This window comes from Pleurodeles waltl, chromosome 3_1 (genome assembly GCF_031143425.1).
Source record: "Pleurodeles waltl isolate 20211129_DDA chromosome 3_1, aPleWal1.hap1.20221129, whole genome shotgun sequence".
NCBI classification, from domain to species: Eukaryota; Metazoa; Chordata; class Amphibia; order Caudata; family Salamandridae; genus Pleurodeles; species Pleurodeles waltl.
The window spans coordinates 1459336247-1459354062 of NC_090440.1; the positions used below are offsets into that span (position 1 = coordinate 1459336247).

At 47.6% G+C, this 17816-nt stretch overlaps 1 protein-coding gene across 1 annotated transcript in view; it reads right to left on the reverse strand.

Annotated features, from left to right (window-relative positions):
• The window catches only part of LOC138285299 (ficolin-3-like), a 151506-nt gene extending 136500 nt beyond the window's left edge, over positions 1-15006 (reverse strand). The window contains exons 1-2 of the mRNA XM_069225042.1: positions 14829-15006; positions 6805-6945 (exon numbers count right to left, since the gene is read on the reverse strand). Of these exons, the coding sequence (XP_069081143.1) occupies positions 6805-6945; positions 14829-14919 (232 nt within the window). The 5' untranslated portion in view covers positions 14920-15006. The remainder of the gene's footprint in view (positions 1-6804; positions 6946-14828) is intronic.
• Between the last annotated feature and the right edge of the window lie 2810 nt (positions 15007-17816).

The window sequence follows — 17816 nt, forward strand, 5'->3', positions numbered from 1 at the left end:
TCCCCCTTCCGAGCCAGACCAAAATTAACAAACAACGAATCCCCTTTCCGGAAAGGAGCAACCACCCTCATGTATTCCAACGATGCCCTACGCACATCCAAAGAATGCAACCAAACCTCCTCAGCCGAGGAAGGGTAGGGACAAAAAGCAGGCAGAATCACTTCCTGACGAGCATGGAAAGTGGAATTCACCTTGGGAACAAAAGAGGGAACTAGCACAAGAACAACCCGATCCGGAAAAATCTTGCAAAAAGGAAAAGTGTAGGTCAAAGCCTCCAATTCCCCCAAATGCTAGGCCGAAGTGATGGCCACCTGAAAAAAAGTCTTCAACGTCAGATGACGCAAATCACAGGTGTCCAGAGGCTCAAAAGGAGGACCAGAAAAGACCTCCAACACCAATGAAAGATCCCAGGCAGGAAAGGAACGCACCGGACGAGGAAACAAGTTAAGAAGGCCCTGAAAAAAATCTAGGCATCAAATGACCCTCATCAGAAAGATTACGCCACGGACCCCGAAAACCCTGGATAACTGCCCACTGCACCCGCAGGGTAGCAACAGACAAAACCAACTGAACCCCATCTTCCAAAAACTGCATCACCTCAAACACAGAAGCCACCGTAGGATCCACCAGGTGACGCAAACACCAGGCAGAAAACACCTTCCACTGACGATCATAGGACAGTAACGTGGAACGACGCCGGAAAGCCAGCAAAGTCAACGTCAATGAAACCGCAACCTCCAACCCCATCAATCCCCGCCGTTCAACTTCCAAGCCGTCAAGTGCAACTGCCGCAATGACCCTAGAGGGAGGCAAAGAAATGCTAGAGGAGAGGGACAGAGAGCGAGAGCCCACATTTGACCGGAGGCCATCAACCAAAGCAACGGAAACCAACTCGCCCGTGGCCAATGAGGAGCGATCAATAGAATCCTTCCCTCAGTAGATGCACCCTCCCCAGAAAAGCACGGAGCAACTGGAAGGGTGGGAATGCATAAAGAAGACCCTGAGGCCAAGGACACAACATCCCGTCCACCGCCCAAGCCAGAGGGCAATAAAACCGGGAGCAAAAGCGCCTCACGTTTGCACTCTCTGTGAGGCAAACAAATCCACCACCGGAAGACCCCACAAGCGAACCAGACGATGGAACAGAGACAACAGGAGGAAAAAAAACTTGGGAGGAAGGAAGGACCCTGCTCAACTGATCCGCCCGAACATTGACCCCCCCTTGAATGTATGTGACCTGAAGAGACAGAACCCAATCCTGAGCCCAAACAAAAATGTCCCTCGCAATCCAAAACAGAGGCCGAGACCTGGTCCCACCTTGCCTGTTGACGTAAAACTTGGCGACCAAGTTGTCTGTCCAGAGAAGAACATCCATGCCCCGCAGGGACACCTGAAAATGCACAAGAGCCAGAAGAACCACCTTCAACTCCCTCCAATTCGAGGACCAGACCGGCTACAGAAGAGACCAAAACCCCTGGACCTGCTCCGACCCCAGCCATGTGCCCCATCCGGAGAGACAGTCTTCTGTCGTCACTACAACAGACACTGAAGGAGCCTAAGGCACCCCAACTGGAGATGAGCTGGCCCCAGCCACCAACCCAACTCCCTGCGAATGAACCCCAACACAGGAATCCTCGCCTGAAGATTGCCCAGAGTGGGAGACCAACGAGAGAGAAACCAGTTCATCAGGCAAAAAAGATGAAACTGCGCCCAAGGCACCAGAAAAATTACCGAAGCCAAATGACCCTGCAGACGCAACAACTGAAGAGCCCTGGGAGCCCTCAGCGACAAGACAGTCAACACCTGGGACTGGAGACTCAACAGTCGCTTCTCCAACACAGTCACCAATCCCTGTAGAGTCAGAAATCGAGCCAGATGAAAACCAGATCCTGGGAAGGAACCAAATCTGACTTCCCCCAATTGACCAAAAACCTGTGACCTTGCAGGACCAACAAAACCCTTGCCACATGAATCCCCAACAGAACCCTGCTGGGAGCCTGAATCAGAATATCGTCCAAATAAGGATGGACAAAAACCCCCTCGGAATGGAGAAGAGCCATCAGAGGAGCCAGCACCTTGGTGAAAATCCTGGGAGAGGACTTGAAGCCAAATGGAAGAACACAGAATTGAAAATGGTCCCGCCCTCTGCAAAGCAGAGGAACCTCTGAGAGTACAGGGTGACTGGAACATGCAGGTAAGCATCCTGAGGATCCAGAGACCCCAGGAAATCCCCCAGACAGATCAGACGAAAAATTGCCTGAATGGACAACATCTGGAAATGCACAGTCTTTATCCAGGAATTCACCCATTTTAGATTCGGCACTGGACGAAAACCCACCAATATTTTTGGAACCAGGAACAAGATGGAATAAGCACCCCGTTCCCGTTCCTCCACAGGAACTCGGGAGATGGCTCTTTTCAACAGCAAGTCCCGGACACCTTCCAGAAATGCCGCCCTCTTGGCACCATCTGCAGGCAAGGGCGTTTGATGAACCCCCCGTATCCGGGGAAACCAGGATGAAGTCTATGGTGTAACCATTTTCCACAATGTCCTGCACCTAGCGATCGGCGACATCCCCCTGCCAAAAAGGGAAGAAAGTGTCTCAGTCGACCCCCAAGCGGCCAACTTCCAGTCCCACAGTGATTGTCAGCAACCCTTCTTGAGGCCACTCCGAAGAGAAGGACCAGGCTTCTTAGGAGAACATTGGGGCTGAAAACGACGTTTCCTGGAAGAAAAGGCTTGGAATCGATTTTGGGAGAAGAGCGAAAATGCTTCCGGCAACCCTTGCCTGAAGAGGAACCACCTTTATAAGGAATGGCGCACTTCCTCTCCTTAAAACCTTTGGAAATAATGGAAGGCAATTGATCCCCAAACAAAGTTTGACCTTCAAAAGGAAGCCGCAGGAGAGCAGCCTTCTCCCCCCGATCCACTTTCCACATCCCTAAACAGAGAGACCTACAGGCCCCAATCAATGCCCCAGACACCAGGGCCAAAGTGCAGACCACATCAGAAGACATGTCAGCCAGTAACCTGGCCTGTTGCTCCATAACCGCTAGCAGCTCTGAACATTCAGAGCCCTCCTGTACAGCCACTGCAAGTCTGTCAAAGTCCTGAACCAAAGATTGGGCAGAATAAGCAGAGAAAATACCAGCCCTGAGTGCCAAATTCTCAGCAGCAAAGGCCCTCTTCAGACCCGAATCCACCTTCCTGTCAATGGCATCAGCAGGAACACAGTCCTCAGGATTGACCGCAGTTTTCCAATCAAAGTAGTCAAAATGGAATCCAGCTTAACAGAAGGAGGTAACACCTCCTCCCAATCCAGTAAGTACATTTGTTTGAGAAAACGAGGAACCTGAGATTTGTCCACCTCCTTCCGCTCACAGAAAACCAAATCCTTAACCGGGCCCTGGAAAGGCATGGCAAACCGAGAAGGAAACAAGTGGGAATCAGCCCCAGAAGGGTGAAAAACAAAAAAAAACAAATTGTCCCGAACATGGGCCAGAACATCCCACATCTCCTCCCTGGAGTCATAGTTCCCACCAGAAGATGTAGAGGGGGCATCATCATCCTAGGAAGAGGAGCCCTCCGCCGCCCGAGGGACGAGAGGCCAAAGAACGTCCAGGACGGAGTGCCCCAACCTGAAGGGCCTTAGACACAGCCACCTCAATCATGTCCTGAACCTCCTCCCTGGACATGAGAGGAGCAGGAACCCCCAGCGTAGCCTGGCGTCCACTAGGCTTCTGAATGGGAACCGCAACATCTTCCCCCTCCGAAGAATCTGGCGCCGTTTGGAATGACCCTGCACAGACATGATCCCAGAAGAAATGCACACAAAAGAAATCCCAACAACAGCCAACTAAAATAGGGGAGAAACCTCCCCCCCACAAGCAGCAAATAAAAATGACGCACCAATCAACAAAAAAAAAAACGACCAGTGAATCAGCCCAGCAAACACGAAGCGAAGATCCGGAAGCGCAGCCTCAGCCACGAGAGAGCCGACTGATCCATCAGATGACCTGGAAGCAGATCCCCTAAGGCAGCCTAGTTGACCTCCAGGAAGACGCTACTGCCGGGAACCCACCAAGAGGAGCACCGCACTGGCCGAGAGTCAACACGAAGCTCCCCCAGGCCCGCCATGGAGGAGAAAGAGAAGGTAAGTCTAGTGGGCTAGACAACAAAGAACAGGAGGTGTTGGGGCAGGGGGGACTTTTTAAAGGAAAAGGGTGGGGTCTAGGGGAGGCAATGAGCTTTATTGGTATGGAAAGGAAGACGAGGGAGGGATGGGAGGTAAAGCACATTATCAGTAATTAAATCAGCTTCTTCCAACTCGCCCATCTTCCTTGTTGTAGTCTACGCTCAATGAGGATCTGTCAAGCATGATCCACCCAGACTTCAAACTTGTGCCCTTAAACAGAGACCAGTTCATAGAAGTGGTTTGCTAAACAGCACATAAAAAAGAAACTTACACTGCAACTGTGTCGCAATGCCAGGGTTAAAAAGTATAGATTGAGGGACACTGCCAGAACAGCTTTTATTGATGATAAAAGTATTCAGGGAAGCTTAAGTCACTATCTGTTACCGACACTGTTTCGGACACTACCCATGACGTGTTCATACCTGCAGTGACAGGGCCTGCCTAGTCCTTGGAGTCTACAACACGCCACCCTATTTACTTTGCTAATAGCAAGATGAGTCTCTAGGCCCAGAGTGGATTAGGAGGCCTCATTTCACAAGGGGAAGTGAACTTTAGACCTTTTATGCTTTATTCATTAAACCTTATTTGTTCTTTGTTTCCTTGATCCTTGTTTCTTATTCCCTGTTCCTTATTGCTTTCATTAATCCTATTTACTGAAGGTTTAAACATCCCAGTGGGCAGGAAATGTTGAACAGACAAACAGACTTTGGATGCTCTCCTTTCTACCCTTCTTTTGTACACACCTATTGTATCCATCTTATCTATCTGTGAGGCACTGAACCGGATGGTGTGGTGCCAGCATGTTCCTGTTCACAACGGAGTTTACAGACACTGCAGGATTAGTATAAAGGTCTTAGTTTTCTATGGCATTCGGGGAGAGAAGGAAGAGATGCCATTAGGACATCTCACCACTTTTAAAACTAAGGCCCAGATTTATACTTTTTGCTAAACATGGGCTAGCATCTTCAAAAAAGACGCTAGCTGGGTGGGGGTGGCGGTAGTGAAGGAGGGGGTTGTGCATCAAAAAATTACGCTATCCTGGTTAGAGGCAAACAAAGCCTCTAACCAGACTAGCGCCATTTCCTGCCGCACAACCATCAAAAACATGACTCCTGTCTTAGGAAAGACAGGAGTCATGCCCACCACCCTAATGGCCAGCAAAGGGGACAAGTGTCCCCTGGGCATGGCCATTGCACCCTGTGCCATGCATGGGGCCCCAAGTTAGGGCCCCGATGGCAACAAAAAAAACATACCTGGACTTACCTGGGATGGGGTCCCCATCCTTCGGCGTCCCTCGGGTGAAGGTGTTCCTGGGGCTTCGGGAGGTCACATGTGGACCCATTCCATGGTCCCCTAATGCCTGGTCTTACCCAGGTGTTATTTAATGGTGCAAAGCAAGCTTGCTTTGCACCATTATTTGTCCCCTCCTCCCACCTGTACGTCATTTTAGAATGAGGGGATAATTAGGGGGCAATAGGGATAGAACCATTTTTTAGATGAGAACGCCTACCTTGCATCTCATTGACACAAGGTAGGTGCACCAATCCAAAAAATGGTGCAAACTCCTATATTTTGGCGTTAGACGTGTCTAATGGCAAAATATAAATATGGAGTTAGGTTTGCGCTAAATTTGCATTAAAAAATGATGCAAATTTGGCGCAAACAGAGTATAAATATGCCCCTAAGTATCCAAGCAGAGCCAGTATGTGAGATACAGTGCTACTGCTGGAGAGGAAGCCTTTGTTCGCGAGGAGCCCACCCATAATTCAGGCCAGCGCCGTCACTCCAGAATTCATTTCAGCACTGAGTGAGTCTGGTCAGACCTCAGTGCAGGCATGAGTGACTCTTTCTGGTGTTCACTCAGCACTTGGTGAGCATGTCCAGTACTTACCTTAGCAATTAGTGACTATGCCACAGCCAAGTCCAGTGCTGGCCGCCAGGGAGTGTCAAGGGTCAAAGCCTTGAGAGTGATATCTCACCTTCACTTGCTCATAAAAAAAATCTATATGCTTCCCATCCATTTTTTCGGGAACTGTTTGTCAGCTGCCTTCAAGCTATTTTTCTTTGCGAGTGTGTCATGTGCTGGATCCCATCACATGCGTGGGTGGGTACTATGAGTGTGGATGGGTACTATGATTGCCTTTATGTAAAGTGAGAGGAGGGATGGGGAAGTGACCAGTGTGCCCCGCTCCTTTGGTTGTCAGTCTCAAGGCAGTGCTGTAGCTTTGATGCATCGTTCACTGTCCTCAAGATGGTGCCCAGAAGACTCAGAAACCGTGTGGAAGTCTGACAACTCTAGCACCAGTCTGTTGGGTAATATTCTCTCTGCTCCATTGCCACTGGTATCAGAACCAAAAGAGTATAGCAAATCAACTACATGATGATCATAAAGCAGGGTATGTTTTATTTAGGACGTAGAATCACCAGCCAAAGGGTGACATGAGGGTATATTTTCACAGTAAGAGTCTGGAACCCCAAAGTGTTAGAAAATACTGGTTAGTTGCCTTTACACTTGAATCTGCTGACCTTGCCGTCATTTTCCTTGATGCACAGGAAGTTCTACCTGGATTGCTGTGGCAGACAAGACACACCTACCCCCACTTCTTACCTCTCAGGCCTGGTTCTCCAGTGGATCCTTTCTCTCCAGGGGCTCCCGCTGGCCCGGGGGGTCCGATGGGCCCTTGGCCTCCAGGGCATCCCTGTATGATGGCAAGGCGATCCGAGCCAGTGAGACCCACCAGCTGCACCCCTGTAATGAAAGGAGAGGTGGACAGAATGGATGAAGACTGACAAAAGGACAAAGGGACAAAGGGAAAAGTGAGGCAAAAGCAAAAAGGTAAAGGAAGCAGCATGGGGGAGGGATAAAGGAAAGGAGGAAAGAGTGAAGTGAAGGTAAGGTGGATAAAATATAATAGCATGGGGTGGAGTAAGAGAGATACATAAAAGAGTGGGATACATAGAGACAGATAGGGAGAGAAAGGGATGCTGTGGAAATTTGAAGAAAGAAGAGATGGGTCGCAGACTGGAAACAGGTAACATAGGAGAAAAAGATTTTAGAGGAGAGAGGCTCAGGGGACACAAGTGGGAAGAGAGAAAATCAGATGTTGGATGCTGTAAGAAATGGTGCAAAGGGGGATGGGTACTTGGAGGAAAGAGGTGCAATAGAGGAACAGACTAATGGGTTGCGTGAAGTGTGGGGTCAGAGGGATGTATGGAGAAGGAATACAGGTGGACAGCCTCTGAAGGACAGAGACATACAGCAAAACCAAACAACTTTTGGGACCAAATCACACTCTGCTCATGAGTGCTCAAAATTCACAGAATCCAAATAATTTGATACTACTAAAGCCCACTGTTATCAGTGCAGGTAGGGTGACAATCCTTTACCGTCCTGATAAAGTACCTCTAGCCCAGTCTGCTATTGAGAGGGCAGACTAGGACTACCTCATACTGTCAGACAAGCACCATCAATCTACCTAAACCAGGACACTCCACACCAGAGGACATGCACAAGCACCCAAAGTACGTAGAGATCTTCCACATATGGATGGTATCCTAGAGGATTTTGATACAACTCATCACTGCAGTTCCCATTCATGTCCCTCAGCTCTGTGGGTTTTAATCATATAAGGGACATTGTAACTCAGGGCATGTAGCAGGATCTCTGTCCTCTCTTTCTCAGATCGACAAGGTTTATAGTGTGAAGGTCCTAACTGTTGTATGCAGCACAGGCAAAGGATCGAAAACATTTTGTGATTAGACTCAAGCAGAATAAACTTTAATAGCCAGCTGATGTAACATGAATATGCCCCATCTCTGACTTATCCTTCCTCCTTCACACTATTAGGTGCTGCTGCAGCACAAGACATGAAAAGAGAACCACTCTGGTCAGTCACACACAACACCAAAACACTTCCCACATTTCCCCCAGCAAGTACAACTTTCAGTGAAGAACTCTTATGCGGTGCGATATGCTACCCTTCCGATAATGCAAGTTGGTGCCTCTCAACGGAGAATAGAGCAGACCTGCCAATTCATGCGGCACCACAGTGAGTCACACGGCAGTGGGTCCTTTTACACACCCAGTGAGCAGCAGAGATCGCAGAATGTGAGTTGAGAACCCCAGCAGAGAGCGTGGCCAACTCACACTGTCTGGAGGCTGAGCACAGCTGATGTCCACTGGGTGTGCAAGCTCCACAGGACATCAGCAGTAAGTAACCTTTGAAGCCTGGGTTTGTTTGCCTTGAGGGGAAAGAGTAGCTCAAGGGCAGTGATCTGCACAAAGCCCACAGCCTCTCAATGGCCACGCCTCCTCTGAAGCACTTTCATGGCTGAGGAGGTAATGAGCTCAAGGTCCCAACACCCCCCTCCTTACAGTTCAATCCTCTCACAGGGTCAATTTTTATTGAAGGTGTCAGGTCTGATGGAGAGCTTTATAAATGCAAATATAGAAGCATATAGCGAGATCGCTGGTACACACACATATGGACTGGTATTGAGAGACAATAACTGCTAAAGAGTAGCGACATATTGTGATGTGATGCAGACACAAACAGACACCGACGACCATGACTGAGGGTTGGTGTAGACATTTGCCCATGGCCAGTGCTATCTTCAGGGGCTGTAAGAACGTTTAAATACAACATGCTCTGTGATTGGGCAGTAAAGGCAGCGGCCTCGGGAGGCAGAGAGCGGAGGGTCAGCCTGGGAAGGAGTTATCGTACAGGGCAGCAGGTGAGAAACTGGGCAGACTAGAGTGGTTTATTGATTGGCTACCTAAGTGTGCACATAGATCTTCAAGCTACTAGGGGGCAGTATGGTGGCCCACGCGGGGAGCACCTGCAGGATGTCCAGCACTTGTTTAATGCAGGGGATTAACTGTGGTTGTGTAAGCTTCCTAACTACATTGCACCAACTTCTAGGTGGAGGACGTGCTTGGAAAGAGAAGGTGACGTCTTATTTGTACTTTATCTGTGTCTCCAGACCCTCTAACTGCTGCTTCAGGCATTGTTCATGTAAGTAACAGACTTTTGTTTTCCAGGAAGTGTTTGTGTTAAACCACTAGCAGTCAGTTGCTGACATTTGCATCTGATCGCCTACCTTTGCCTTCTCACCCACTAGGTTGTTAACCCGTATTTGCCTGCAAGAAAGAAGGCAGATAGGAGCCACATTTTATTTTATTTTATTTTCACACCTCTACACTCTGGCATCATAACATAGGAAATAATCATCTATTTTTTTTTTTTTGTTTACCAACAGCAAGTTGCATTGTGGGGCTTTTAACATTTTCATTATTGGCTAGAAAACCCCTCATACAAAGTGCTGTTGGCTAAAATGACAGAGTTGGCTGGACGTGTTTGCACGCCATAGAGCCACTAGTCAGCTATGTTTTAAAAAATTTTAAAGTCATCTATTCCATTTCAAAAACTGCTTTCTTCATGCGTAAAAATGAGGGGCATATTTGTCAAGGTTTTGCGTCACCTTTGCCCCACGCAAGGGTGCGCAAGAGTGACGCAAATCCTAAGTGAGATTTATCAAGTCATACAAGGCCCTGCATGGCTTAATAAATCTAGAGTTACACAAAACAGCACTATCTGTTACCTTGCAAAACTCTGCAGCAGTGAGGCATTCCATGGGTGGTGCGTGGGTGTTTCCAGGCATCCACTTATGAATTTTGGTGTATTCCCAAATTGGCCATTAGTGGTAGATCATGGAATGCTATGCCTCCCCAGGTGAGGCATAAAGGGGAAAAATAACCTTATTTCTCCTCGTTTTTAACCGTTTCTTTACGTGCTGCATTCTGCAGCACACATAGAAAGAGGAAAATGCTTCTCATCATTGTCTTTGTGCAGGAAGATGTCTCTTCCTGCATAAAAACAATCCTGCCTACAATGCAGGCACCCTTAACACATGATGTAAGGGTACCTGCATTGGCGCAAGGCAGTTAAAAGTGCATCAGCGATAGGAAAGGACAGGAATGCACTGTATAATGTTAAATATGGTGCATTCCTGTCCTTTCACTTACATACAAAGCCGTGCAGTAAGGTGGCTTGCTGCGTTGCGCATTTCTGCATTGTGCTGCATGAAAGATTGATAAATATGCCCTGGGGTTCAATTGTACTCAGATCATGCATTAAAACAAGCATTGGCAATGTCCATTGTTTGTGCTTAAGTTTCGTGGAAAGTTTTATACCTAGCTTCTTGACACAATAAAGGTATATCATAGACACCAGCAGTGCAGCCTTCCCTAACACAAATAAGTTAAGGATAGGTGGCAGAAGCAGAAGGAATATCACACCATTCCCTCACACATACCAGGTAGGTGCAACACAACCCTCTTCATGGAACATGTACACCTTTGGCAGAAACTGTACGCGTCCCAATTTCAGAAGACAGGTACAGCTAGGGTAGCATCAGCACACGTTTCCCACATGACAGGTACAAATTGGACAGCAGCAGTTCAAGCTTTACTTCCTCACAAAAGAGGGACAGTATGGTAGTAGCAAAGCAAGGTTCCGTCTCTAACATCCGGCAATATGTAAAATCTACAACTTCCCACAGAAGAAATCCAGCAGGACAGACTAGCGCAAGCTTCCATCTCTCACAGAACAAGAACAGTTAAGGCATGAGTGACCAGAAGATTACAGACAGAGCACTCAAGTGGACGCTTAAGTCACTCAGATGAATGCATAAGTGGATGAGTTTGTGATTAGGAAAGGTTGGACACCATTGTCGATTTGATAATATTCCAAGTCTGTATCTGGAAAAATCTGCTGCTGTCATTTGGAGATCTGTTTGTTTAGATTCTTTGGTGTTCCATGTATTGAGAAGTGGCCATCACCCAGGAGTGTATGATGGAACAACTAATGCGAGAACCACGCATGCCTGAACAACGCGGTCGGAAAAACGACTGCGTTGTTCCCACGCATGCCTTTACCATGCATGTCTTTATAATGATTTTTTGTTGTAAAAGCATGCCTAATAAAGGCATGTGTGGAACGGCATGCGTGGTTCTAGCATGCCGCCCCCCACCCGCCCTAAAAACATAACTACCCGACCCCCGTCCTAAAAACACCACTACCCCGAACCCCTACCCACCCTAAAAACACAAGTATCCGACCCCCCCACCCGCCCTAAAAACACAACTACTTCGACCCCCCACCTGCCCTAAAAACACAACTACCCCACCCACCCTAAAAAACAACTACCTGACCCCTCCCACCCACCCTAAAAACACAACTACCCACCCGGCCTAAAAACATAACTACCCTGACCCGCCCTAAAAACACTACTACCCGACCCCCCACCCACCCTAAAAACACTACTATCCGGACCCCCGCCACCTGCCCTAAAAATATAACTACCTGACCCCCCACCACCCACCCTAAAAACATAACTACCTGACCTCCACAACCGGCCCTAAAAACACAACTACCCTGCTGCCCCACTCGCTCTAAAAACACTACTACCCGACCCTCCCCCACCCTAAAAAACATAACTACCCTTACCCCCATCACCTGCCCTAAAAAACATAACTACCCTGACCCCCACCACCTGCCCTAAAAACTATAACTACCCTGATCCCCCACCACCCACCCTAAAAACATAACTACACAGACTCCCACCCCGCCCCTTAAAAAAACATGGCACCAACCACCCTAAAAACATAAGTACGCGACCCCTACCCTAAAAACACAACTGCCCTGCCCCCCCCACCCGTTATAAAAACACTACAGGAACAGTTAAGGCATGAGTGACAGGAAGGTTACCGACAGAGCTCTGACGTGGATGCTTAAGTCACTCAGATGTATGCATAAGGGAATGAGTTAGTGATTACGAAAGTTTGGATACCATTCTCACTTTCGATAATATTCCAAGTCTGTATCTTGAAAAATCTGCTGCTGTCATTTGGAGATCTGCTGTTTGTGTAGATTCTTTGGTGTTCCATGTATTGAGAAGTAGCCATCACCCAGGAATGTATGATGGAACAACTAATGCGAGAACCATGCATGCCTGACCAACAAAGTCAGAACAATGACTGCGTTGTTTCTACACATTCCTTTACCATGCATGCCTTTACAACGATTTTTCGTTGTAAAAGCATGCCTGGTAAAGGCATGTGTGGAACGGCATGCGTGGTTCTAGCATGCCACCCTCCACTCGCCCTAAAAACACAAGTACCCTGACCCCCCACCCTCCCTAAAAACACAACTACCCCAACCCCCCCACCCGCCCTTAAAACACAACTACCCGACCCCTCACCCGCCCTAAAAACACAACTATCCCAACCCACCACCCACCCCTTAAAAAAATGGCACCGCCCGCCCTAAAAACATAACTACCCGACCTCCATGCCTAAAAATACAACTACCCCTAGCCCCCCACCCACCCTAAAAATGCTACTACCCCGGCCCCCGCCCTAAAAAACATAACTACCCCGACTCCCCACCACCCGCCATAAAAAACATGACTACACGACCCCCCACCACATGCCCTAAAAACATAACTACCCTGACCCCCCACTACCCGCACTAAAAACATAACTACCCCGACTCCCCACTCCCCTTAAAAAGAAAATGGCACCACCCACCCTAAAAACATAACTACCCGACCCCCGCCCTAAAAACACAACTACCCCGCCCCCCAACTGCCCTAAAAACACGACTACCCAGACCACCCACCTGCCCTAAAAACACAAGTACCCCGACCCCCACCACCCACCCTATAAACATAACTACCCGACCCCCACCACCCCCTATAAACATAACTACCCCACCTGCCATAAAAACACAAGTACCACAAACCCCACCTGCCCTAAAAACAATACTACCCCGACCCCACTGAGCCCCCAAAAACATAACTACCCCGACCCCCACCTGCTCTAAAACCATCACCCCCCCAACCCACCCTAAAAACAACTACCCTGACTCCCCACCACCCGCCCTAAAACAAAACCTACCCTGACCACCCACCACAAAAACATAACTACCCTGACCCCACAGTACCCACCCTAAAAACATAACTACCCCGACCCCCCATCACTTCCCCTTAAAAAAAAGTGGCACCACCCACTCTAAAAGCATAACTACCTGACCCTGCCCTAAAAACACAACTACCCCGCCCCCACCTGCCCTAAAAACACTATCTCCAACCCCCCCACCTGCCCTAAAAACACAAGTACCCTGACCCCCCACCACCCACCCTAAAACATAACTACCCACCCTGCCTAAAAACACAATTACCCCGACCCCCTACCCGCCCCAAAAACACTACTACCCTGATCCCCCATGCCCAAAAACATAACTACCCAGACCCCCCACCCAGTCTAAAAACATAACTCCCCCCACCCGTTCTAAAAAAAACATAACTACCCCGACCCTCTGCCACTTAAAAAAATTCCTCCACCCCGCGCCAGCCCCACATACCTGCCAGCGCCCTTTTCCGCTGCACTCTCCCTTTTTCTCTGCCTTGTGGCGTTGTTCAGCACATGCTTGGTTAAGGCAGAGAAAAAGTTCTGCGTTTTTCCGGCAAGCGTCATTCCGCTTGCAATTGTTTCGGACTCGTTCTGGACGTTTCTCATCACCCAGTACGTCATTGTTATTTGTAACAGCCTCATAGAGTAACTAATTTTCGTCCAGGCAGGCAGACAGGCACCAACCTCTTCGAAAAGGTTGTGAATGTAAGCGCACCTGGCGTTGTGCAATGCAAGGCTCGGAGCTGCACCTGCTCAAAACACTGAGGGCCGCCAGAGACTGCACAGTAATCCTCCAGGGAAGGTAGGGGGTTGTGTTGTCCCCTTCCTTTCCTGAGTAAGGGTCCTGATGGTTCTAATTCAGCACGGTGCACATGCATCAAACTCTAATTAAAAACATTTTTGGAGGAAGTCTAATTCACAGTGTGCACTGCACTGACCCACTCCGACTCCCGAACCCGCTCACTCACCCACACTGTAGCTCTCTTCATCTGAAGAGCGAGGCAGGGACATAACATGTATTTATATTGCCAATGCAGCCTTTGAAACAGAGCCTGCAAAACAGCTTAGTGGGTTGACCACCGGCTACATATGTGTACAATTGCATGTGGCAAAATCGAGTCCTGAAAGAGCAACGTAAACTATTCAACATTCCAGATTAATGAAATAGGTACCATAACGCTATTGAAGTGGATGATAAAACATTTTTTTCTATTTAGGAACATTGAGAAATTCCAGTGCTGGTTGGGTGGATGGATGGCACGAGTCGGACCACTGACTTAAAACACCGATATAGATTATTTTACGGGACGCTGACAGGGATTGGTCCAGGTGACTATGGAATGACCTTTTAAAGCACGTATCTTTCTTAATATTTTTTGGGGGATCGTATGTTTGCAACACCATTCCGAAAGACAGTATTTGCATCTTGAAAGAATTAAGCGTGGAAAAGGCCCCCAGGCTGTCGAGCCGGACATGGGGCGAACACATGTCGGCTGGGCTACAGCAATAAAATGATCTGAGGAGTGAATATCACAGAGGGCTAATATGAAGTATTTTTTCATGCAAATAAAATCGGATTGTTACGAGCCCATTAAGACTTTGGATTAATTAATAACAAGGTGGATTACTAACAAGTATTCATAAATCGATTATTTTACCTGGACATGTATCACTCTCTTCGGCTCTGGTGCAGGTGCATAGCAGCAGCAGCTCCGTCAAAAACACCGAGACAGACAGCACGACACACATCCTCGCAGGCTTGCCCAGCTCGCAGACTGCCCCTCTTTGTGCTCCTCGGCACACTCACTCTACTTTCCTTCCCTCTGAAGTGTTAAGACAACATCATCATGGAAATATTTCCTATCGCGGGACAGCAATTTCCCTCAATTGTGCAACGCTAAGGACACGCCCCAAAACCTCCTTGTGCCGAAAAGTAGACAGAAGGGAGGGAAATGATGGACGGGCAGGGTGAGTAGAGGCGAGTGGAGGGAAAAAGAGGTAGAAGAAAAGATATAATGCAGGGACATGGGGAGAGAAGCCAAGTCTGAAAACATAGCGCGTACTAAGAAGCGAGATTAAATGTAAATTTACAGTGTCCGCCAGAGTGCATGACCACGCATACATGTCTGATTATTCAGAGGCAGCTCTTGCAGAGAAAGGCAATGAACCAAACATCGAATTACCAGATTACAGTTCGCGAGAATCCAACAATTCCAGCCCCGCGCTTTCCTTTAACAAATTATTGTTTATAGTTACCATTCAGTGCTTTAAATGGGCCGGTACTGTCCGTTACTGAGTACCGGCACTTTTTTATTTTAAGAGGGAGAGTACCGGCACATCTCAAGAAAAACTTACTACTTTTAATTGGAGAGTACCGGCACTTCCCAGAAATAAGCAGGTACTCTGGCAGAGAGTACCTGCACTTTATTTTTTCAATTTCTAGCACTGGTTACCATGGTCCACTGGGGGTTACTTGAAGTCTACTAGAAGCACACGTCCCACAATGAACCAATGCAGTGTAAATGTAGCTGAAGGCCTGCAACTAGAAAGAAGGTAGCTATGTGTCATGTTATCCTGGGTTAGCTCTATCTGAGTGAGTGATGGGCCTAAATAACTGAACACGGGCTCAGTGTCAGTGATACAGGCCCAGAGCACGTCATGAAAAAATAGTGGGTGTACTAATTAGCACCAGGGGCGGCTCCTCCGCTAAGGTGGAGAAGCGTTGCCCCACTGGTTCCCCTAAAAAGGAAACATAAATTGATAATAATGTACACGTTATTACCTTTTTCTTTTTTCCTTGTTGGGGAGGGGGTTTGGGGGAGGCTGGAGGGAGTGTGACGGAAGAGAGCTATGTGCACGCAAAGTGCGCATGTCTTTTTAGCCGGCCCTGTTGGGCACTTTGCATGTTCTCTACCCGGCTAGAGAACGTGCATAGGCTCCTATTGCCAGTCTGAGCCGCAAAGCAAGCCGCTCAGACCAATCACGACTTTTGCTTTCAGCAGCATCCTGATTGGCTGGGAGCCTGTGCAGCCAGAAGAGGAAGAGGAGAGACCCTTAGGTAATTCATTTATTTATTAACTCTGAAAGCCCCCCCATGGCCCTTTGCGCATGGTTCCCCCCCTGCTGTTCAGTGGCAGCCGCCACTAATTAGCACATTTAATTCACAATGATGTCACATGCAGTGAGGTCACACTACGTAATGTTAAACAATTGAGATTTTCCTAGCCTTGGTGTCCGAAAGGCTAGATTTTAATAAAGACACGGAGGCGAGTATTATGCTGTCTTTTCTTGCTTTTAATTTAAACAGCAGCCAAGAAAAAAATACATTTCCCAAGAAAAGTAAACTACAAAGTGACATCACAATGAGAACGACCAATAGGACATGGAGTACAGCTATTAATATATTGAGTGCGAACAACAAGTCCTCTTTTCTTGATGCGAGAACTAAAAAGGAGACTAAGTAACAAACAAAACTGTATAGTATATAGTAATCTCAGGGAAAATGTCAGTAAAGCAATCCTGAAGTTGGCGAGCATAGACTTGAGCACGGGAAGGAAAAACATTGAAGAAAGAATCCTGTCTTGATGGAAGAACATCATGTCGACTAGGAGGAGCCAACGGCGGAAGAAGGAGTTGGAGCTGAAATAAAGGAACAGGGAAGGGTTAATCGAGTGGTGGGATAATACTCGTCTCCGTGTCTTTAATAAAATCTAGCCTTTCGGACACCAAGGCTAGGAAAATCTAAATTTTATTACAAGACCGGGGGCTCATATAATGCATGTTCAAAGCATAGCAATAACAGAGTCTGAAACATGAGAGATTGACTTACGGTAAAAAGTTTTAAATGTGTTTTCATTAGACCAGTCTGCAGACTTGAGAATATCCTGTAAAGAGGCCCCAGCCCAGAAAGCCCGAGAGGCCATGGCCCCTCTGGCAGAATGGGCTCCAAAAGAATCTACATTGATTCCCAGCTAAAGACATGATCCATTTGACCCAATGTGCTAAATTAGGTGAAGAAACAGGTTTTTGGGGTTTCTGTAAAGAAATAAGTAATTGGGAGGCTGAGGATGATCTCAAATCTGCAGTACGTGTCACATAGTTCTTTAAACAATTTCCAACACACAGTTTGGGTTGAGAGGATAATAATGGGTAACGAACAGATGCCAGATCTCTTTTAGTACGTCTTCGAACCTGAAAAGAAACACCAAAAGGAGAGAAGAAGAAGGAGGTAACATCTAAAGCTTTAATATCCGAAACACGTTTTAGGGATATCAGACATCAAAGCATAGTCAACTTTGCCGAAAGTTGCTTAAGAGAAAGCAGATCATTATCCGGCCAAGCCGTAAACAAATTCAACACTAGATTAACGTCCCGCGTTATATTATATTTAGGAGATGGAGGAAAACACATTAAAAGTTGACAGACGAGGAGGGCGGGAAACACGATGAGGGACACTGGAGATACTACTGGGGGCCTGGGTGAGAACATTGAGGTTACACAGAGATAATGCTGGAAAGGGCCTCAACTCCCCCAATAAATGGTCTCAATTGAAAAAATACCTTGAGGATCATTGATATGATATAGTGGCCCTACAAGAAACACATTTGAAGAGGGGGGGGGACACCGTCTTCATCACAGACACTATT